Genomic DNA, 22,970 nt, shown 5'->3' on the forward strand with positions numbered 1-22,970 from the left:
TCATAATGGATGCCAATGTCAAATACTAGGTAGTACACCTGAAACTAACCTACTAGTGTACGTCAGATATATTTCGACTAAAAAAATAATATATATATACTTTTGGAAGAATGAAAACAGTATTTATTCAACACTATTAAGTTCTGCCAGAGCTTAGTCACTGAGGATTTATTCTTTCAACCCTTCTTTCTTAGCTGTCTCCTTAAGGCAGTTTCCTTCTTTTCCCAGTGTGTTCTGGTTCGTTTGGGACAAGGGAATCTTTGGTTTACCCAAGTCTGAGCTCGAGGAGTGCTCCCATCAAGCACACAGACCTGAGCGTGCACCCCGGAATGAAAGGCTGACAGTTGGGGTATGAACCCTGGGAATATCAAGGCCACCAATGGATTTGGAGGGAAGCCAGCCATGCCTTAACAGACGATCCAGAGGGACTGCTCCGAGTTCCTTGAGGTTCCTGATGCTTTTTTGCTTTCTTGAGAATAAAGTTCAAAGAACTGGAAAGGGTGTTAGCGACACAGAGTCCGGTCCAGCTCTCTCAGAAATTATAAGGCCCTACTCCCTGCTTCCCAAACCAAGTAGGAGAGGTGGGGGCTCTGAGTCTTCCTTCATTCTTAACAGCAATAGTTTCTTTTCCTGGTTCTGGGTCGTCACCAGCTCCATTGCTTTAGAAACAAGTGGCCAGAAAGCTTGAGAGTCCCTTCCAAGGTTCCCCGGGATGTTTGAGTGGAACAAAGGTGGAAGGGAGGGAGGGAAGGAGAGAGGAAGAAGGCATGAAGGAATAAATAAGGGGGAGTGGATGGATGCGCAAGAGCCTGGTAGCCATAACCCCAGCTGGAGGGGCTGAACCCCTGGAGGGACATCCACCCCTCGCCCCCTTCCCATTCCCAGGCCGTCGCTCCTGAGTCCCCGGGTCGGCTGGGCGCCCCCAGGGAGGATGCGGGGGAGAATTTGAATCGAGGACAGGTAGGGGGCGCGGCGAGGGCGAGGGGCGGCAGGGGGCCGAGAGGTGGGGAAGGGGAGGGCCTTGGAGGAGGAGAGGAGGGGCGCAGGGAGTGGGCGCGGCGGAGGGGGCGGCAGGCGCCTGGCTGCGGCGCGGGAGGGAGGGCTGGCGCGGGGACCCATGCCGCCGCCGCCGCCGCCTCCTCACGGGCCAGGGCTGCGCCGCCGGGGCTGAGCCGCCGCCGGAACCAAAACCCCAGCGGCCGCCGGGCGCGCCCGCAGCGCGGGAGGGACGATGGGCTGCGGCGGGAGCCGGGCGGATGCCATCGAGCCCCGCTATTACGAGAGCTGGACTCGGGAGACGGAGTCCACCTGGCTCACCTACACCGACTCGGACGCGCAGCCCAGCAACGCCGCCCCGGACAGCGGCCCCGAGGCGGGCGGCCTGCACGCGGGTGAGTGCGCCCGGCTGCGGGAGGCGGGGGCACGCGGGGCGCCAGGGCCAGCCCAGACCCCCGGAGCGTTCGGTGCGGAACGGCGGCGGCGGTAATGGTGGGAGGGAGAGGCGGGAGACAGGCAGACAGACAGATAGACGGGACTTGCCTTGTGACTGACCCGCCCAGGCCCAGGGAGGGGGTGGGCCAACCAGAGACCCTCAGGGAAGCTGAGTTAATCCCCGAGCCTCCGGGAAACCCCGCACCTCCGGGCCCCCGCCGGTGCCCGCTCATTGGCAGGGACGGATGGGGTGGGAGGACTGCGCGCCCGGCTAGCACGCCTTCTTCGCAGCCCACCCACGCCTCCCGCCCCTGGGATGCCCCTTCGCCGGGTTTTGGCCGCTGTGCACGCAGCCGAGGCTCTCCATCCACTGGCCTCTTGCCCCTCTCTCCGTTGATTTGGGTGCAGTCTTCCTCGTGGCTCCCACCGTTTCTCCCGTCTCGGGTTTTGAAAACCAGAGCCCTAGTTCAGGGCATAATAAACGCCTGCCGCACCATCACCAGTTCTGCACTTAAGCTACTTTACAAGCAGTTGTTTCCTAGTGAAGACTTCCTGCTCCACTCCACCGTGCCCCGACGCTTAATAAGAGGCAGGGCATGAGAGTGGATTACGACTGTAAATTAAATACTCGTACCATTCCCCCTCTGGCAGAAATCTGACTGAAGGATATGCAGAGAACTTTTTGGACCAGTGACAAATAAGATTTTTTTTGTTTTTTAAAGCAGAGAGTAATGATTGTAGCGTAGAGATGAAATTAGATTAACTGTTGCCACAGGCTGACCTTTAATCATGAACGCGTTGGTGATGTTAAAAGGAAAAAACTTCCTTGCTTATTACATGGATGTTGTCAAAAGCCATATCAATATTTGTATAAGAATGTTTTAACTGTTTCCTGACCCCTTTGTGTTGCTGGCATTTTAAAATATTGAAATCTAAAATAGAATATGAGGTTAATTTGAAGAGTAACATATGTTATAAGGAGGAGGAAAGAAATGTCAACAACTGCTCTTAAACCACCCTTAGTCCTAAATTCCTGCCTCCAAAATAAGAGCTGTCCCTTTTAATCCTGAGATTCTGTCTCCATCTTTTGGAACCACACTGGCTCCTTTTTCACGTGAACTTTGTGATTTCCCCCCACCCCCTACCCTTTTTTTTTAAAGCGAGAATTGTCAGGGAAAACTGTGCAAGGCAAACACGACCTTTGTCTCTAATTTCTCTGACTCACAGTAGCAATCGTAATGGTCATTTTGTGTTGCTGATGCTTTCAGTGCATTTTCAAATGGTGTGTTGGCTGAATTCAATGTCAGAAAGAGAATAATACATGAGCCTTCAAAACTGATCTGGAAAATGTTAGATGTAACAGCATGTCCCAAGGAGGTGTACTGAGGTACTTCCTCAGGAGAGACTCAAAAGACCAGAGCTACACTCCTAGGAAATAAGGTTAAAAATATCTAACATGGAAAAGAACAAAATACAGCTTCAGGGAATGGTTGCCTTGGTGACTGGAAGTATATGTGTGTCTGTACATGTGTACAAGTGTGGGAGAGTTATTATGGGATGGCTAAATATGTCCATATTTATTTGTTTCCAATACTTATTCATTTGTTACTCTGCCATCCTGAGTCATGTCCCGTCATGTATCATGAGATCTGCAACAGGTGGGACCTGGGACAATCACGCTCATTCATGGTACCCTGCCATACGTGGGACAGCCCTGCCAGGCAGGTGGTCCTGAAGACCTGAGTCATTCACCGGAATGGCTCAACTGCTGTCTCAGACCACCACCCTAAAATTGGCAAGACTTTTAGATGGGCAGGATCATTTAAATTGCCCAGAAATTTCCATCAGCCTCAGAGGAGAGGAAACATTTCTGAAGGTCAGCATGGAACCAAGCATTCCCTGGGCTTCAGTCACCCTGGGAGATTAGCCAGCATTCTTTATTTTTTTCTTCCCTCCTACTCCCCGGGTCTTACCCACCCTCTGCCCGTGTGCCACCTGTTAATTCAGTTCCAGGCTTCTGGGGGCACTGCATTGGTCCACAGTGATTGTGCTGTGGTAAGAAGCCAGATGCCACATTTTCCTGTTCCCATCAACTCTTTTCTGATGGGGGGACAAAAGGAAAACCAGGATTTAGGATAATTCATATTGTAAAAACATCACTGGGCTTCCCTGATAGCTCAGGAAACACAGGTTCGATTCCTGGGTTGGAAAGATCCCCTGGAGAAGGAAATGGCAACCCACTCCAGTATTCTTGCCTGGGAAATCCCATGGACAGAGGAGCCTGACAGACTACAGTCCATGGGGTCGCAAAGAGTTGGACACAACTGAGTGACTAAACAACAACAAAATCATCACTAATGGCTTCATGGCTAGAATTCTGGAGCTGGAGAGGGTCTCTGTGCAAGGCATATGGGATTTGGTAAGTTGTCCAGTCTGCACTGCACAGCCTCCCTGTCCCTTCACACTTCCTGCCTCCAGCTCCCTCAGTCCTCAAGAGTCCTTTCTTTCTGGGCCCCTGATCACTCTCTTTTAGTATCACATTGAAACCACTTTTTTTCCTGCCCACCCCAGCCTCAGGACCTCTGAGTGCAGGGAGTGGACTCATTCATCTTTGTATCTTAGCACACTGTGGAGCCGCCCGTTGGGGTCCTCTGAATGAGTAGGCACTTGATCTAAACCTGCCCTCCTTTGGTCCAGTCTTCCTAAGTTTCCTCCCGCTTTCTCTGCCTTACATCTCTTGCTGCTGATGTTTGCTCACCTGAATAAGTTTAACCTAGCCTGGTGGGCTGCCATCTATGGGGTCGCACAGAGTCGGACACGACTGAATCGACCTAGCAGCAGCAGCAGACTCCTCCAAGGGCGGAGGAGAGCCCTCTAGAACAGCAGGAGGGGAGGGAGCTAGGGGAGTGCAGAGGACTGAGTCAGTCATTCTGCCTGGGGAGGGGCCCGTGTGCACAGACCCCTGCAGGAGACCTCCCTGCGGAAACAGGACTGCCCCTGCAGGCTGCACACAGCCGATGACCCCGATCCACTCCCTGAGTGAGGGTGCCTGTGGAGAATTGACCTCTGACTTCGTGGTGGGTAAGCCTCCCTCTCCGCCAGCTGGACCTGTAGACTGTTCAGTTCAGTTCAGTCGCTCAGTCGTGCCTGACTCTTTGTGACCCCATGAATCGCAGCACACCAGGCCTCCCTGTCCATCACCAATTCCTGGAGTTCACCCAGACTCACGTCCATCGAGTCAGTGATGCCATCCAGTCATCTCATCCTCTGTCATCCCCTTCTCCCCCTGCCCCCAATCCCTCCCAGCATCAGAGTCTTTTCCAATGAGTCAAGTCTTTGCATGAGGTGGCCAAGGTACTGGAGTTTCAGCTTTAGCATCATTCCTTCCAAAGAAATCCCAGGGCTGATCTCCTTCAGAATGGACTGGTTGGATCTCCTTGCAGTCCAAGGGACTCTCAAGAGTCTTCTCCAACACCACAGTTCAAAAGCATCAATTCTTCCGTGCTCAGCCTTCTTCACAGTCCAACTCTCACATCCATACATGACCACAGGAAAAACCATAGCCTTGACTAGACGAACCTTTGTTGGCAAAGTAATGTCTCTGCTTTTGAATATGCTATCTAGGTTGGTCATAACTTTCCTTCCAAGGAGTAAGCGTCTTTTAATTTCATGGCTGAAGTCACCATCTGCAGTGATTGTGGAGCCCAGAAAAATAGTCTGACACTGTTTCCACTGTTTCCCCATCTAATTCCCATGAAGTGATGGGACCAGATGCCATGATCTTCGTTTTCTGAATGTTGAGCTTTAAGCCAACTTTTTCACTCTCCTCTTTCACTTTCATCAAGAGGCTTTTTAGTTCCTCTTCACTTTCTGCCATAAGGGTGGTGTCATCTGCATATCTGGGGTTATTAATATTTCTCCCGGCAATCTTGATTCCAGCTTGTGTTTCTTTCAGTCCAGCGTTTCTCATGATGTATTCTGCATAGAAGTTAAATAAGCAGGGTGACAATATACAGCCTTGACGAACTCCTTTTCCTATTTGGAACCAGTCTGTTGTTCCATGTCCAGTTCTAACTGTTGCTTCCTGACCTGCATACAGATTTCTCAAGAGGCAGGTCAGGTAGTACCACTTGGTAATATTTTCAAACAGTTTTTAGAATTGGAGTATAGTTAAATTACAATGTTGTGATAGTTTTAAGTGTACAGAGAAGTGACTTTTTATATATGTTTGGTTGGTCAAAAAGTTTGTTCAAGTTTTCCGTAAGATGGTACAAAAAAGCCCAAATTAACTTTTTGGCCAACCTAATATATAATACATATATGTGTGTGTGTGTGTGTGTGTGTGTGTGTGTGTATCCTTTTTCAGATTCTTTTCCATTTAGGTTATTACAAGACAGTCAAATAATTATTGATTAAGGCCTGTACTCTTGGGAATGACAGGGAAGGGGTCTTTCCACTGGTCATTGTAGTCCTGCTCCTAACACTGGGCCTGGTCACAGTAGGACCTCAAGCTACCTCTCTTGAATGAATACATCTCGTAAAACTTCTCTGTATCCATTTCGTTCTTCCTGTAGTCCCCAGAGTTGATGTTTCCTTTCCTCAAGAGTTCTATCCGCTCTTCCATTTCAGGTTCTTGTCCACCTGGTGGGTTGCATAGTAAGAAAACCTCCCCCCTCTCTACACCCGCTTTGCCAAACACAAGCTCATTTGTTATAAGGGTGGTTTTGCAAAAATCACTTCAAGAAACAGGTGGCAACAAACCCGGGCTTTTCATCAACATCTGGGAATCTCACTTCTCACGACCCTGGTCTCCTGGGTGGCCGCTCGTCCTGCCCCAGGCTCTCCAGGCCCTTTGTCCAGCCCAGTGAGAGCAGCGGTCACACTGGCTTGTTCCCACCTCCATCTTTTGGATTAGCCTGGGAGCTCCACTAGAGACTTGGGTCCCCCGCGGCCTTTCTGTCTTCATTCTTGTCGGAGCGTGAAAACCTGCCAAGCTCACTTTCTCGCCTGGGGTTTCAAGACCTCCTTGAGAGGACACCCTGTGCCTTCACGAGTGGGACAAGTCCTGTGTGGAGGGGCTTTATTGGTTTTCTACGTAACCCAAGAGATACTGCTCTCTCTCTCTCTCTCTTTCTTTTCGTCGACTCCGGTCTACCAGGTCCCGGTCTGTAAAAGACCGCAACACATATTGTTCTTCATAGTGGCTATACCAATTCACATTCCCACCAACAGTGTAAGAAGGCTCATTTTTCTTCACACTCTCTGCAACATTTGTCATCTGTAGGCTTTTAGATCATGGCTCCTCTGACTGGTGTGAGGTGGTACCTCATTGTGGTTTTGATTTGCATTTGTCTAATAATTAGTGATGTTGATCATTTTTTCATGTGCCTGTCAAGCCATCTGAATGTCTTCTTTGGAGAAATATCTTTTTATGCCCATTTTTTGATTGGGTTGTTTGGTTTTTTATTATTGCGTTTAATGAGCTATTTATATATTTTGGAAATTAAGTACTTGTTGGTTGCATGACTTGCAAATATCTTCTCCCAGTCCATAGGCTGTCTTTCTGTTTTGGTTTTGATTTCCTTTGCTGTGCAAAAGCTGATAAGTTTGATTAGGTCCCGTTTGTTTATTTGTATTTTTTTTCTATTGCCTTGGGAGACTGAGCTAAGAAAACATTGGCACAATTTATGGGTTTATGTCAGAGAATGTTTTGCCTATGTTCTCTTCCAAAATGTAACCTTTTCAGGAGATAGTTCTTACAGAAGTAATCATGTTAAAATGAGGTCATTACAGTAGGCTATAATCCAATGTGACTGGTGTCCTTATGAAAAGGGAAATGTGAACACACAGACAAATGCCCAGAGAGAATGCCATGTGAAGACGAAGGCAGACACTGAAAGCAAGGAAGGCCAAAGGTGGCCAGCCACCCAGCAGAAGTTGCAGGAGAGGCGTGAAGCAGAGTCTCTGTCACAGCCCACAGAAGAAATGAACCCCGCCAACGCCTTGGTCTCAGCCTTCTAGCCTCCAGAACTGTGACGAGACATTTCTGTTAAGCCCCCCAGTTTGTGGTACTTTGTTACAGCCACAGAAAACTGATAGAAATGTTCTTGTGAGCCCAGACACGCACGGAACATTTGGAAATAGCAAGAGGATTTCTGTGGTCACTACTTCACACTTCCTTCTGAGATTGCATCTCTTTCCTTGTCATTTATATTCAAATACCATTTACTGAGCATCTACTATAAGTGAGCATTTTTCTTTGGGGATATTAGTATTCCCTGGAAAAGGAAAGGGCAACCCACTCCAGTGTTCTTGCCTGGAGAATCCCATGGACAGAGGAGCCTGCTGGGCTACAGTCTATGGGGTCCCAAAGAGTCGGACACGGATAAGAGACGTTAGTATTCATAACTCTCTAAACCTCATACATCATTGCTATCAACATCTACTAGATGAGGAAAAACTGAGGCTTAGTGAGCTTAAGAGACTGAGTGGTTTAAACACAACATTGTGAATCAACTATGAAGAAAATTAAAAAAAAAATCACAATAGAAATAATAAAAGAGATTGAGTGGGGTCACCTATCCAGGAAATAGAAGCACCCAGGTCAGAATCCAGATCTCTTGTTTCTAAATCCAGGGCAGTGCTAACTACTGAGCACAAATTTAGGGCTCTCCTCCACCCCATCTGCCTTTGGCTTATTTGAAAATGCGAACCACTTGGAGTGGGAGCCTCCTGCCAGCATTCTCAAGGCGAGGACACGAGTCCTTGAAGTGATGCCCGCAGCCCTGTGGCACAGATGCCACCCCTGCCGGTGCTGAGTGCCCCTGGGCAGGGCTGCTGGAGCTGCCCAAAGAATCACCTGCATCCCACTCACTTGATGGGCTTGTTACAGATGGAGCAGTCTTTGGGCAGAATAATCTTTTTCCTGGTTTCAAATGCATGGATATTCCTTCAGAGAATTTAAAAAGTGCAGAGAAGCACACAGAAGGAAACACGCCTCCATAGCATTTAGGTTTCATCCTTAAGTCGTTAATCTAGGTGTATATGGTGTGTGTTGCATCTTCTGTAGGGGTTATGTTTAAAGTTTGGTTGGGGGATATGTAAAAGAGCCTTCAGGTTGCTTGGAAACCCAAAGGCCAAGGGGGAAAAAAACCTTTTTTCTCCTTGTGTTCAAAAAAATATTTAGGTACAGATGCTGTGTTAAGTCACTTTAGTCGTGTCCGACTCTTTGGCACCCCATGGACTGTAGCCTGCCCAGGCTTCTCTGTCCGTGGGTTTTCCAGGCAAGAATACTGGAGTGGGTTGCCATTTCCTCCTCCAGGGAATCTTCCCGACCCAGGGATTGAATCGTGTCTTAGTTCTCCTGCATTGACAGGCAGGTTCTTTACCACTAGCGCCACTTGGGAAGCCCCTTAGTTACAGATGGTGACAGCCAAAGTCTAGATGGAATAGGAGAAGAGCAAGCAGTGAAGACCATGGATAGGTGAAGGGATTTTTCCTCCTCTTTTTTTTCTAAGCAATGTAGTTGAATTCAGGTTAATTACATACTGCAGGCTTCCCTGGTGGTTCAGTGGTAAAAGAATCTGCCTGCCAATGCAGGAGATGCAAGTTCGATCGCTGGATCAGAAAGGTCCCCTGGAGAAGGAAATGGCAACCCAGTCCAGTATTCTTGCCTGGAGAATCCCCATGGACAGAGGAGCCTGGAAGGCTACAGTCCACAGGGTTGCAAAAGAGTTGGACATGACTTAGAGACTCAACAACAACAACACATTACATACTAGGCTAATGTGTAGTGTGAATCCATTGTATGTAATCCCTTCATGTCCCTTTCACCTCCCTTCCACCTCCCTACAATTCACTCAGGTTGAGGATGCTGTTATATATTCTGCCCAGCTGTTTTCTGGGATTTGTGGTTGCTTTATGGATGTAGAAACATGATGTATATGTGGACCAGCTCTTTGTCTGAGTCTCAAATGCCCACGAGGTCATGCAGGTTGGCTGCCCAATGTTGGGGTTGCTCCAACCCCATATGCTCCAGCTCTGGGTCTCTGTGTCAGATGGGATAGGTACTGAGTGTCTGCCTACATCTTGCCGTGTGGCTTCTGTGTAATGAAGCAAAGCCAGGAAGCAGTAGATTTTTCTTAGTCTAGTCCATCTTCTCTATGAATAGTGCCCATTTCTCTCAGATTCTGGATTAGGTTGTCTGTTAGTCTTCACTTTAGGGATTGTTGTGAGTCTTGGTCTTTTTCTGTCTTCTAGGCATGTTAACAGCCAGTTGGGCAAGGCTGAGTCAGCTGCTCCTAACCAGATGCCCTTCAGCCTGGAAATCCAGTCCCAAAGTTCTTGCCCTTCTCTTCCCAGTCCCTGCAGCAGCCTGTGAGACAGCCACACATACCACACCACCTCGCCAGATCTGTTTACAGCCTCCTTCTCATGTGACCATGTCCTAACCGTTCTCTTCTTCATCCTCCTCCTCCTTGTTATTTTGCCTGCAGATGGTATAGTTTGGTGGTTAAGGAATTAGACTTTAACAACAGACATTTCCCAACTGTGTGACTTGAGCAAGTTTCTTAGCTTCTCTGGGTTTCGGTTTCCACGTTGTAGGACGGGAATCATTGCAGAATTAATGTGCTCACAAATATGAAGGACGTACTGCCTCTCCTAGCACCCAGGATCCCTTTACCTCCTCAGTCTTGCCCTGAGCTTACTGTGCCAGCTTCAAAGCCAGGGTCACCCCTCCTCTGTTTCTGTGTTGCCCAGAGTTGCTGTTGAAAGTGATGAGCATTGGTGATTGAATCCAGGCTCATGCCTGGAACCTTAGTGTTCTTACCAGTTCTATTAATTCCTTATTAATATGCTGTTTTAGTCTGTATGTGACACTCCCGACATTGTTTCTTGCCCTCTGAATGCTAAAAACATCAAAGACTTGCTGTGAATTCTCTCATCTTTCCCTTCAGTCACCTGCTGTGCATCCTTCTTGCCACTTCAGCATTTTTAAACGTCTTTAGCCATCCTCTCTCCTCACATCTGCCTGTTTGGATTCTCAGTGCACTGATAGGGTTGCTTCTTGATGTAACAGTAGGTGAGGCCATCACAGGTGGTTCCATTATCTTTCCCACTTAACAGAAAGTCTGGAGGTCAGGAGCCACACCACCACTTAAGACTGCTATCCAGGACCTGGGCTCTTTGAGCTTATTATTTTGCCATCCTTGGTGTGTGGATTTCATCCTCATAGTTGCAAGTTACTAAGACATCTTATTTTAGATAGGAAGAAGGGGAAAATGTAGAAAGAAGCATTCCACCTAAGTGTTTTCTTTTGTTTTTTTTTTTTTTAAATCTGTAAAACAGTAGATTTCTCAGGACCCAGTAAATTTGCTTACACTTCTCATTGGCCAGAAGCATGTTATATGGCTGTCACAGGCTTCTAGAGTCTAGGAAGTCCAAACTTTGAGCTGGGTTCATGACACCTTAAAAGTAGTGGGTCCTTGTGCCAAGAGAAAAAAGAGGAGAGCAGAGACTAGGTAGACTGCAAGCAGGTGCTGTCCCTTTAATCCTAAGACTGTGTCAGAGAGGAGAGAGGATTAGCAGGAGCCAAGGGAGAGGAGAAGAGGAAGTGAGGGGGAGGCAGGTCTGCCAGAAACCCAGATAACATAATGACTAGCATTAAGAGTTTGCTGTAATAATAACACATTCTAATAATAATTGTTTTCAGCATTCCCCCGTGTCAAATGAATTCATAAAGGTGAATATTTGCTGAAAAAGTTACATGTGCCAATATTGAGCTAATCTTAGAAATAACGCAGCAATAACTCAAATTGAAATCTTTTAAAATGGTCTCTTGACATCAGACTCTGTGCTGTGTACACAGATATGTGGTGGCCACTTCTTTCTTTGCTGCTTCATTTTCTTGTAAAGTTGATGCCAGCCGGAAGCTGATGTGCCCACAGATCCTCTGTGGCACCTGTTTCCAATGAGTGGGAACATTTGTGCAGGCTCCCTGTGCAGGGTGACTCTAAGGCCCGGGCTGGGGGCTCCTGCTAGGGGAGCAGCAGACAGCCAACTGGCTCGTTTAAAGAATTGACAGTATTTTCTGTGAAAGTTAAAAAAAAAAATCACCCTGCTATTATCTCTAGGGCTGCTGGACTTTAGGGCATGGGGAAACCGAAAGGATTTGTAGAAAATGGCAGGGCTGTTTGTGAAACTGGTCGTCATAACAACAGGGTGCAGCGGCAGTTACAAGGGAAGTGGCGATGGGCTGGTGCCGATCACAGGAGGGACCGTTCAGGCTTAAACATCTCCATAAACAACAGCCGTGTTTGACCACAAGGCCACAATTCATTATTACATCCAAGAATCACTTTTCAAGGACAGTCAGGCTCAGATTTGCTTGCTGGGAGATAAAGGATGTGGGTGCCAACACTCACAGTCACAACCCCTGCCTGTGAGTGTGGCTTCTGGTAAACTGTGTGCAGAGGACGTGCCAGGCCTTGTGTATTCGGTACCTAGTGCTGTTACCCCATTTTACAGATTGGGGAAGTCAGGGAGGTGAGGCATCTTGCCCAAGGGCTGCACATCAGGTTCTCTTGGTGAACCTAAAATAAAGCCTGCACCCCGACCCTGGGGCTTCAGACATGGTAGGCGGGTGGGGCCAGAACTCCTGCATGTTTAATAGCTTCTTTAGGTCTGCACTGAGTGGAATTCCCTCTGTCAGTGGTGGGGCCAAGATCCTGCGTTTCTAATAAGCTCCCGAGTGATGCTTGGACCTGTCGGAGAGAAGGGAGATTCTAGATCAGAGGCTGGGAAAACTTTTCTGTGAAGGGTCAGATGGTAAACATTTCAGGCTAAGTGGGCCGTTGATCTCTGTTGCAGCTACTCAACTTTGCAGTTTTTAGCACTGAAGCTGCCAAAGGAAAAGATACAATCAGTGAGCGTGGCCATGTACCAATGCTCACTCCTGTGATTCTGAGGCTGAGTCAGGTTTAGGAGCCAGTGTCTTTCATCCCAAAGGCAGAGTGGAAGGGAGAAAAGAACAAGGTTTGCGGTTACTAGTCCTCGCCCTCTGGAGAAGGCAATGGCACCCCACTCCAGTACTCGTGCCTGGAAAATCCCATGGACAGAGGAGCCTGATAGGCTGCAGTCCATGGGGTCACCAAGAGTCAGACACGACTGAGCGGCTTCACTTTCACTTTTCACTTTCATGCATTGGAGAAGAAAATGGCAACCCACTCCAGTATTCTTGCCTAGAGAATCCCAGGGATGGGGGAGCCTGGTGGGCTGCCGTCTATGGGGTTGCACAGAGTCGGACACGACTGAAGTGACTTAGCAGCAGTCCTCGCCCTCAAGCACACCTCTGGCAAGCTCAGCACATACAGTAAGCCCTGAAACAATGTTTGTGGAATGAGCAAATAAATGGGATTAAGTGCTTTTCTCACCTGGAAGGCAGTTTTGAAAGACTAGTAAGGTGTCCCTGATAACATTAGGTCATTAAGGTATTAGGTATCTTATTATGCAGCTTCCCCAGTGGCTCAGTGGTAAAGAATCTGCCTGCCAAGCAGGAACAGTGACAGACTTTATTTTCTTGGGCTCCAAAATCACTGTGGACAGTGACTGCAGCCATGAAATTAAAAGACACTTGATCCTTGGAAGAAAAGCCATGACAAACCTAGACAGCGTATTAAAAAGCAAAGGCATTACAAAGGTTTGTCTAGTCAAAGCTATGGTTTTTCCAGTAGTCATGTATGGATGTGAGAGTTGGACCATAAAGAAGGCTGAACACTTTCGAACTGTGGTGTTGGAGAAGACTCTTGAGAGTCTCCTGGACTGCAAGAGTATCACACCGGTCAATCCCAAAGGAAATCAACCCTGAATATTCATTGGAAGGACTGATGCTGAAGCTGAAGCTCCAGTATTGTGGCTACCTCATGTGAAGAGCCAACTCATTGGAAAAGATCCTGATGCTGGGAAAGATTGAAGGCAGGAGGAGAAGGGGACAACAGAGGATGAGATGATTGGATGGCATCACCGACTCAATGGACATGAGTTTGAGCAACCTCCGGGAGATAGTGAAGGACAGGAAAGCCTGGCATGCTGCATCCACGGGGTTGCATAGTCGGACAAAACTGAAGTGACTTAGCATGCACACATGCCCTCTTGGGTTGAGTGGGATTTGGGAAGAAAACCTTGTCGCAGCATCACCCAGAGTAAAGTTGGGGTTCCTGGTTCTCTCAGGAGGTGTCCCTGCCTTGGGTCTCCAGGAATGTTGGAATCCTTCTGTCCCTTCATCACGGGTCGCTGTTGATTCAGAGCTGCGAGGCAGCTACTGTGGCATGAAAGGCTTTTTCCCAGCTGCATCCTGTGCTTCTGTGGGCACGGAGCTGCTGCTGGGAGGTGAAAGGAATAATCAGTCATTTCCTTGTGTCTCTCTGAGCTCTGCTCACCATTCCTTAACACCCAGTTCTTGCCATGGGCTGTAAGGCCAGAGTTGGGGTGTTTAAAAAGTTGCTGTGTCTCTCTGAGGTCTGCTCACCATATGGTTGATGATGGTTCTGGGCAGCTGGTTGCTGTTATGGTGTTTACTTTTCTGAATCAGGTGTTTCCTTTGTAGAGGCAGGGGCATCTAGCCATTACATACGGCTTCAGAAAACATGCAGTGAACTTAGAGAAAAGGCATCGTTTAAATAGAAGCTGCCAAAAATGTTAAAAAGGAGTCCAGGGAGAGTTTGCCCATAGCCTTTTTTCTTTTGCATGTGAATTCAAAATTCAAACACTGATTATTCGTGGAATCCCCAAATCGCATGTGGTTTGGTGGTTCAGTTGCTAAGTCATGTCCGACTCTTGTGACCCGATGGACTGTAGCCTGCCAGGCTCCTCTGTCCATGGGATTTTCCAGCCAAGAATACTGGAATGGGATGCCATTTCCTTCTCCAGGGGATCTTCCCAGCCCAGAGATCAAACCCAAGTCTCTTGCACTGACAGCAGTGGGAAATGTAATAAAATCTCATATGACAAGGTGATTTAAACATGTGTGCAGACACCCACCGGAGAAGGCAATGGCACCCCACTCCGGTACTCTTGCCTGGAAAATCCCATGGATGGAGGAGCCTGGTGGGCTGCAGTCCATGGGGTTGCTAAGAGTTGGACACGACTAAGCAACTTCACTTTCACTTTTCACTTTCATGCATTGGAGAAGGAAATGGCAACCCACTCCAGTGTTCTTGCCTGGAGAATCCCAGGGACGGGGCAGCCTGGTGGGCTGCCGTTTATGGGGTCGCACAGAGTCGGACACAACTGAAGCGACTTAGCAGCAGCAGCAGCAGCAGCAGACACCCACACACTGATTATAGTTTCAATTAAGCATGGATGCTTCCCAGCAGTTACCAACTGGTTGCAATTGCTCAAAACAATTCTGGAACCCCATAATCATAGCCTTAGGCACTTTCTCTTTTCTTTTTAAAAAATTTTGTTTACTTATTTTTATTGAAGTATCCTCAGGCATTTTTAACATTAACATTTCAACTTACATAAAAGTTTAAAACTTTAAAACTATACAAATGAATACGCATAATTCAAACTGGGAGAATAGTGTAATGAACCCCTTTGTACCATCATCATCCAGCTTCAGCATTATCAACACACAGCAAATCTTGTCTCCTTTATGCATCCATCTGCGTTCACCCACTGGATTATTTTGAAGCAAGTTTGGGAAGTCGTGTAACTTCATCCGTAAATACTTTAGTATGGCTGTCTAAAACATAAGGATTCTTTTTAAAAAGATACAACGTTGAATTATATGAAACTTATTTTTGTAGGTTGAAATGTAATATCATCAATTCTATGTTTCAACTGAACTGCAATACCATTAGCACGCCTAAAAAATTGATGAAAATTCCTCTAATATAACTAGATTGATTCACTGGCCAAATCTCACCCATGACCTCATAATGTTTTTTCTACAATTGGTTTGAATCGGGATGCAAGCAATGTCCACACGTTGTGTTTGGTTGATGTTTATCTGGTTATCTCTCAATTTTCTGTTGTTAAGATTGCCTGTGACAATCTAATAACCATCCACTGTTAAGTTCCTTGTTAGCTTTCAGTCATTGATAATCATTGCCCGCATCAGTTATTTCATTAGGAATTGCAAAATGGTGACATTCTAACATTTCTTCAACATTCATTAGATATTTTATAAAGAATAATTTTCCTTGTTGCCCTTTTGGTTTCCCTGAAAAGGCAGTTAAATGTCCACTTCTTTCGCCAGGAGTTGGTGATGGACAGGGAGGCCTGGTGTGCTGCAATTCATGGGGTCGCAAAGAGTCGGACATGACTGAACTACTGAACTGAACTGAATTTTTTTCCTGGTTTCCTCCCAAAGTGGAAATATCATTATGAATTCATGGATTTTTAGCATATTTGATGAGTTTTAGTTTGTTGCACCTATTATTATCCATGTATGTGTATGTTTCTAAACGGTTCCATCTTTGATGAAAGGGAGCTTCTCAGTTCAATTCCTTTTTACACAACTCGGTCTTTGATAGTCCTTGCTTTCTGTTGTGATATTTTTTCTAGACTTATATTGTATTTTTTCCTGTGCTAGACTTGGAATTAACCATTTCCCTGAGGAGTCCTGGTTCTTTTCATTGAAATATGATATTTAGAGACTACAGCTTGGGCACTTGGAGTGTTCATTGCTATTGAGTTTGTTGTTTATGAACCTTTGCAGTGGACAGAGCTAGGAGTTGTTTTCTTTTTTAAAGAGATATTTGTATTGATATTTTCAGTTCAAAATTTTCAATTGTAGGGCTTTCCTTATTTATTTTATTTTATATTCTTTTTAAATGCTGAAAGTCTTGGTTCCTAACAACATTATAAGTCCTTATTTACTTTTTGTATATCTAACAATATGCTACTGAAAATATTTTTAGATTTTTGTGGGGTTTTGTCCTTAGGGTATAGCATAATAGAACTATATAGTTAGAGTGCTATGTTTAACAGTAATTTGAAATAATTTCTTGCTGTATATGGTTAAGCTATCAACTTGCTATTAGAGAGGTAAGTGCATTTGTAAACTTTGTGGCCAAATTGTTGCTTTTTAAAATTTTAGTTTAATTTTGTTTTATACTTAGGTAAAAATTTTACATGTGTCCAATGACAAATCTGCAAAACAAGCTCCATTTAAGAAGTCTAACTTCTATTTCTAGCCCCTGTATACCCTTTGTCCTCCTCTACATTTAGGGCTTCCCTTGTGGCTCAGCTGGTAAAGAATCCGCCTGCAGTGTGGGAGACCTGGAGACCTGGGTTTGATCCTTGGGTTGGGAAGATCCCCTGGAGAAGGGAAAGGCAACCCACACTAGTATTCTGGCCTGGAGAATTCCATGGACTGGATAGCCCATAGGGTCGCAAAGAGTCGGACAGGACTGAGCGACTTTCACTTTGATGTATTTATACAATATGTACACACACACAAATACATACAGTCACGTGTTCTCCCTTTTAAAGATAAAAGGTAGCATACTGTACCCTCTGTTTTGTGCCTTGGCCTTTTCACTTAATAATATACTCCAGAGACCACTTCTGAGCAGTATATAAATTACTCATTCTTTTTTTGTAACTGCATAGTACTCCGTTCTGTGGCTGTGTCACAGTTTACTGGGGTTGTCCCTAGACTTTTACTAGGCAGCTAGTCTTGTCCATAAGTTTTTTCACTTCTGCTAATGTATCTTTAGATAGATTATTAAAAGCGGGATGACTCGGCCAAAGGCTGAATGCAAACAGGTATTGCCAGATCCCCCTCCACAGGATTTCTACCATTTTGCATTCCCATCAGCAGTGTCTGAAAGTGCCTATTGTCCCATATTTTTGCCAACAGAGTATACTGTCCAACATAGGGAGTTTTGTCACTTTAATGGGTAAGAAAATGGGTAGTTTTAATGTACATCTCTGTGAGTGAGGTTGCTGTTCTTTTCATGTGATTATGGGCAAATTGCCTTTTTCCCAGACACATACAATCTGTTTACATCTCTAGACCTATTTTTTTGACCATATTCAGTAGTTGCAAATCTTCATCCTTGGAGGATGCTCTTCAAAATATTTGAAGAGCAAAAAGTCCCTATAGTTATTTAGTGAATGAAATTTTTGGGGTTTTGCTCTCGGGTGGAGCAGCTGGAGCTGGCTGGGCATTTCCCTCGGAGTACAGTCCAGGGGCTCCTCCATATGGTCTTTCTGCCTGGGCTAGTTTGGGCTTCCTCATGGCATGGTGGCCTCGGGACAGTCAGATTGTTTACATAACTGTTCTGAGCTCCAGCGCATGTCCCAGCTATAAAGGCAGAAGCTGTATTAACTCTCACGACCTAGCCTTGGAACTCATGGGGGTGTCACGTCTCCTGCATTCTCTTGCTTACAAGTGAGTCACAAGCCTGGCCAGGTTCAAAGGGAGGGAATTATACACCGCCCCTTGAAGAAGGAATGGCAAGGTTCTAGAAGAGCATGGCAGTTTTAACAACTGTGGAAGTTCTGAGATCTTACCTGGCTAGTTAGCCTGTGACACTGTCTTGGAAGCTGTTAAGACAGGAGACTCCTGGATCAGAAACAAAGGGCTTGATCACTGTGGTGCAGTGAGCCTCATGGGAATTACTATTTGCATCAGTTTCCCCTTTTCCCAAGTCTCACAGGGGTGATGCCCATGGGTCCACATGGATTCCTTCACAGGCAGTAGATTGCAGTACAGGAGATTTATGTGCCTGCGAATCTACTGAAACTCTTCTCACAAAGAGTGGTATTGTAAATGCAGAGTCGGAGCTCTATGCAGTGCGTTGATCTGGCTAATCTCTTCTGCCCACATCAAAGATCAAAATCAACCTTCTCCCTTGGTTTCAGCACCCCCACCACTGGTGAGTTTCCCTTCTACCTCTGCTTATGTTTTCTCTGCCTCATTTTCCCTTTTTGACTCCTCTTTCCTGGTTCCCCCTCACCCTCCTCCTATAGGTATGTGGCTCTTCATGTCCTTTCCAGTCTCTCTTTCATTAAGCATACTCACTCCTGGGGAAATCATCATATTTCCAACTGCTCCAAAGATATCTGGCTGCTGTCAGCTGTGCATGCGTGCTAAGTCGCTTCAGCCGTGTCTGACTCTGTGTGACCGTTTAGACTGGAGCCTGCCAGGCTCCTCTGTCCATGTGATTCTCCAGGCAAGAATACTGGAGTGGGTTGCCATGCCCTCCTCCAGTGGATCTTGTCAACTCAGGGATCGAACCCCAGTCTTCTGAGGTTGCAGGCAGATTCTTTATCCCTGAGCCACCGGGGAAACCCTGCTGTCAGCCAGGTGCTTCCAATTCAGTTTTCCCACAAACAGATTAACCTCTTCTACACACCTGCCTATCCTGTTGTGCATTCCCTCTCTGTTTATCACAGTCATCCTTTGGTTATCTGGGTGCAAGACTTCAGAGTTATTTTTGTCTTACACCCACCTTTATCTCTCTTTTTGCATATCTGATGTGGAACCAAATCCCACAGACTGTCTCTGAAATGCCTCTTGGATTGAATTGATTTCTTTAGGCCCCGACTAGTGCCTTAATTCAGGGCCTCCTGCATTCTCACCTTTGAACAGCCTCCCATTGACCTTCCTGCACGTGGGGCAATCTGGTGGCAAGGCAGGCACCTCTCTCATCACCCCAGGCTTGTCTCTCCCCAGACCACAAGCTCAGTTGAATTGTTTTGGGTTCCTCAGCTAGTGAGCAACTCTCTCCTTTCCTTCCTTCCTTTCCACAAATGCTCTTCGGCACCCACTGTGGGTGGTAGGGGGCACTGTTTTAGATATTGTAGAAGAGAACCAGACAGACAAGACTCTGCTCTTGGAGCTTATGTTCGGATGGGGTGTGACGGTGATAGTAATGGTAATTACCAAGGTAATTTTAGATATTTGTAAGCATGTGGGGAAAAAAAACAAACCCTAGGTAATGAAAGAGATGGGACTGGGGATAGGGTGGGGGCTAACAGATTGGGTGCTCAGGAAAGGCCTCTTTGAGGAAGTGATATGTGAGTTCAACTGTGAGTGGAAAGCAGGGTGGGCCTTGTGGACGTTCGGGGCCGATGGGCTCCTGGACAGCCCCGGCGAGTGCAGAGGCCCTAAGGCTGGAATGAGCTTGTAGGGGACGGAATGTGTAGCCCCCACCTCATGGGTGATGGGCAAGAGTGTGGGCTTCGCTCCAGGGGCAGGGGAAGCAGGACTGGGATTACCTCCATGGAGGCTCTGAGCCTGTCATTTACTTCGTTTTAAAAACACATTTATATTTATTTACATTGGCTGTGCTGGGTCTTTGTTGCTGTGCACGGGCTTTGTCTGGTTGCGGTGAGTGGGGACTATTTTCCCTTGTGCCCAGGCTTCTCCCTGCAGTGGCTTCTCTTGTTGCAAAGCACGGGATCTAGGCGTGTGGTTGCTCCACAGCATGTGGAATCTTCCCGGACCAGGGATTGAGCCCACGTCCCCTGTATAGGTGGATTTTTTTAATCCATTGCGCCACTGGGGAAGTCCTCTCGTTTACTTCTGACCTTTCATTTCTTCAGTCATTCCGCACACTCCTGCCAGAGTCTGTCTGGAGCATGGATGTGATCCTATCACTCATGCCCCCGGGTGCTTTGTGACCTCTGTTTCTTACTGGACAGATGATGAAAACCAGCCTGGCCTTCCAGGCCCATGGCCCTCTGGCCTGAACCTTCTGTCCTTCCAGATCCACACTAGAGTCCTCACAAGCTTCCTCGGCCTGCCCTTTCCTTTCTTCTCTACGTCTTGAGTCTCACTTGCTCAGATGGAACATTTTACCTTCACGTTTGCTCATTCCTGTACGAATCCAACCCCGAAGCCATGCCCTCTGTGAAACCACCCTGGGTTATCCAATCACTGTTGCCCCATTTCCCTATGTTACTTTTTTCCCCTTCTGACCATTATTTCCGCTGCACTCTGATCAGCCTTGGGAGAATAAAAGGGGATGGAGGAAGATAAATAAGGAGGAGGCAGAAACTACATCTTCATCATTGAGGAGAGAGTCCTACTTTCTCAGGCTGCTCTTTCAGGCCTCGGAAACACTTTCTGTGTTGCCAGGGACCTCCTTGAATCAGGAGTTGAAGTGGAGATGATGTTGCAAGTGAGTGGAGAGGGACCACCTCCCTCCATGTTTTGGAATATGGGCAGGACACTGGCAAGGGGCTCTTCCATAGCCAGCATGGTGGGGAGGGGGAGCTAGTGATTTATTGTTATCCAGAAAGACCCAATTTTCTTTTTTTTTAAATCTCCAGAGTGGTTAAATAAACATATTTGAATGTGTCTCTGGGTTGTTGAATTTGTACAAACCTGGTGAACACATTAACCATTAATGAGGTGCTTGGGCATCTTTAAAAGCCTGGTAACAATCCTCTTAAAAGAAAAGCATATCTTTTTAATCTCTTTCTCTTGGTGTAATTCTGAATACACATCTGAACTGGATTTGTATTCCACAATGCCCAAACTGACTTAGCTTGCCGTAGTCACAGGACACATTAGGATGATTAAATCCAATGCGCTCTGAAAATACATGTCTTACAGGTTAATTCTAATGATTGGTTCATACAACAAATCGAGAATCTAATTCTGGATGAAGTGTAATCCTTTTGCCTTGATGAGTCACTTGACTCCCTAATTATGCCTCAAAATGATGCCATGAGTATTTATTTATTTTGTTACCTAAGTTTTGATTTTCTTTGGTGCAGGTCTTGCTGTTGGGACGATATAGAAGTAGATGTTACTGAAGGGCTTGAGTGGGACAGACCTAGTTGCAATTGCAGTTATAACATTTTCCATTTGGAAAATTGGAGTTCACTGAGCCTGGTTTAAAAAAAGTAAAACCTTGGGTTATAGTATAGAAAAAGAATTTGCTGGTTCAGATGGTTTTGTATTGGATGAGATAGTGGATAGACTTGTGTCTTCCAGAAAGATCTGTTCAGGTCCTGAGCCCCAGTGACCCTAACCCCTGTGAATGGGATCTTATTTGGTAATAGGGTCTTAGCAGGTGTAATCAAGTTAAGATGATTTTGCACTGGATTAAGGTGAACTCTGATCCAGTGACAAATGTCCTTATAAGAAGGAGATTTGGATGCAGACACAAAAAGGAGAATACCATGTGAAGTCAGAGGCAGAGACTGGAGTGATGCCTCTACCAGCCAAGGAATACCAAGGATTGCCAGCAACTCCCAGAAGCTGGGAGAGAGACATAGAACAGGCTTTCTCTCTCAGGGCCTCCGGAAAGAACCAGCTCTGCCAACATCTTCATTTCAGACTGCCAGCCTCTGAAACAAATGTGAGAAAACAAATTTCTGTTTCTTTCAAGCCACCCAGTTTGTGGTACTTTGTTAACAGCAGCCCTGAGAAACTAACACAGATGAATATTGCTATGTGGCATAGTGTTCTTAGAAGTGAAATGTGCTTTGAGAAACAGAAGGTGATTCTCCCAGAAACAAGAATTTGTTCTCTATGCCATTTTGTTATCTGGAAGTTTCATTTAGTGTATGTCTTAATTTTGAAGACTATGAAATGTCATTATGTAGCACACATCTATGTCTTATTTTTCTGGCTGACTTTTAAGATGCCTATCTGATTTCTTTGGAAAATCATCAAGCCAAGCAGAGCCAGGTGAAGTTTAGGAAAGCCAATCAAGGAAGAAAAAAAAAAGAATCCAAATATGTCCCCATTCATTTTGATCCAAACACTGGAAAATCTTCCAGCAACAGTGAACTCAGTATGACTTCTTCCTTTATCTCCTGCCACCTCTTTTTCCTGAGATCGCTGAGACTCTCCAGAATCCAATTTGGGTCCCCCAAATTGTTCATGCAACCCAGACTCTAGTGGTGCCGTCACATAGATTCTTCTAAGGACCTCCTGTTGGGTGGATCAGTTCATCCTCCCCTGGTAACTAAATCCTTTGCCTCTGCTGGTGGCCATTGCTCGGACTTTCTCCCTTGCTCTGGAAACATGAATTCTTTTTTTAAGATTGATTTCTTTATGGCTGTGCTGGGTCTTTATTGCTGCACATGGGTTTTCTGTAGTTGCGGTGCTCAGGCTTCTCATTGTGGTGGCTTCTCCTGTTGCAGAGCATGGGCTCTAGGCATGTGGACTTCAGTGGTTGTGGCACGTGGGCTCAATAGTTGCAACTCATGGGCTCTAGAGCACAGGCTCAGTAGTTGTGGTGCATGGGCTTAGTTGTTCTGAGGCATGTGGGATCTTCCTGGACCAGGGTTTGAACCTGTGTCCTCTGCATTGGCTGGTGGATTCTTTACCACTGAGCCACCAGGGAAAGCCCTGGGAACATGAATTCTTAAAGGCACATTAATAAATGCTGGGCGACCATGCGACCTGTGCAGAGCAGAGAGCAGCAATGGGGAGACAGGAGCCTTAAGGAAAGTTCTCGATACCAGACTTCCTGCCTCCCCCACCTCTGTTTACCTCTCAGGTTGGAGTAAGGACCTGGCTGAACTCTGGAAGCCCAGGTGAGATGGGCTTCCCACTCAAGATA

The 22,970-nt window shown here is 46.4% G+C and overlaps 1 protein-coding gene and 2 long non-coding RNA genes across 3 annotated transcripts in view; 1 reads left to right on the forward strand and 2 right to left on the reverse strand.

Moving 5' to 3' along the window:
* The first annotated feature begins 1,073 nt into the window (after positions 1–1,073).
* Positions 1,074–22,970, forward strand: part of BAALC (BAALC binder of MAP3K1 and KLF4) — an 87,296-nt gene continuing 65,399 nt past the window's right edge. The window contains exon 1 of the mRNA XM_025265106.2: positions 1,074–1,391. Coding sequence (XP_025120891.1) covers positions 1,232–1,391 — 160 coding nt within the window. The 5' untranslated portion in view covers positions 1,074–1,231. The remainder of the gene's footprint in view (positions 1,392–22,970) is intronic.
* Positions 12,072–14,065, reverse strand: LOC123329439. Its single transcript, XR_006544859.1, has 3 exons — positions 13,958–14,065; positions 13,611–13,811; positions 12,072–12,194 (listed from the first exon to the last, which is right to left on the reverse strand). It is a non-coding gene; the product is annotated as an uncharacterized LOC123329439 (long non-coding RNA).
* LOC123329440 lies at positions 15,041–18,598 on the reverse strand. Its single transcript, XR_006544860.1, has 3 exons — positions 18,467–18,598; positions 17,956–18,007; positions 15,041–15,175 (listed from the first exon to the last, which is right to left on the reverse strand). It is a non-coding gene; the product is annotated as an uncharacterized LOC123329440 (long non-coding RNA).

The sequence above is a fragment of the Bubalus bubalis genome, chromosome 15 (assembly GCF_019923935.1).
Source record: "Bubalus bubalis isolate 160015118507 breed Murrah chromosome 15, NDDB_SH_1, whole genome shotgun sequence".
Lineage (NCBI taxonomy): Eukaryota > Metazoa > Chordata > Mammalia > Artiodactyla > Bovidae > Bubalus > Bubalus bubalis.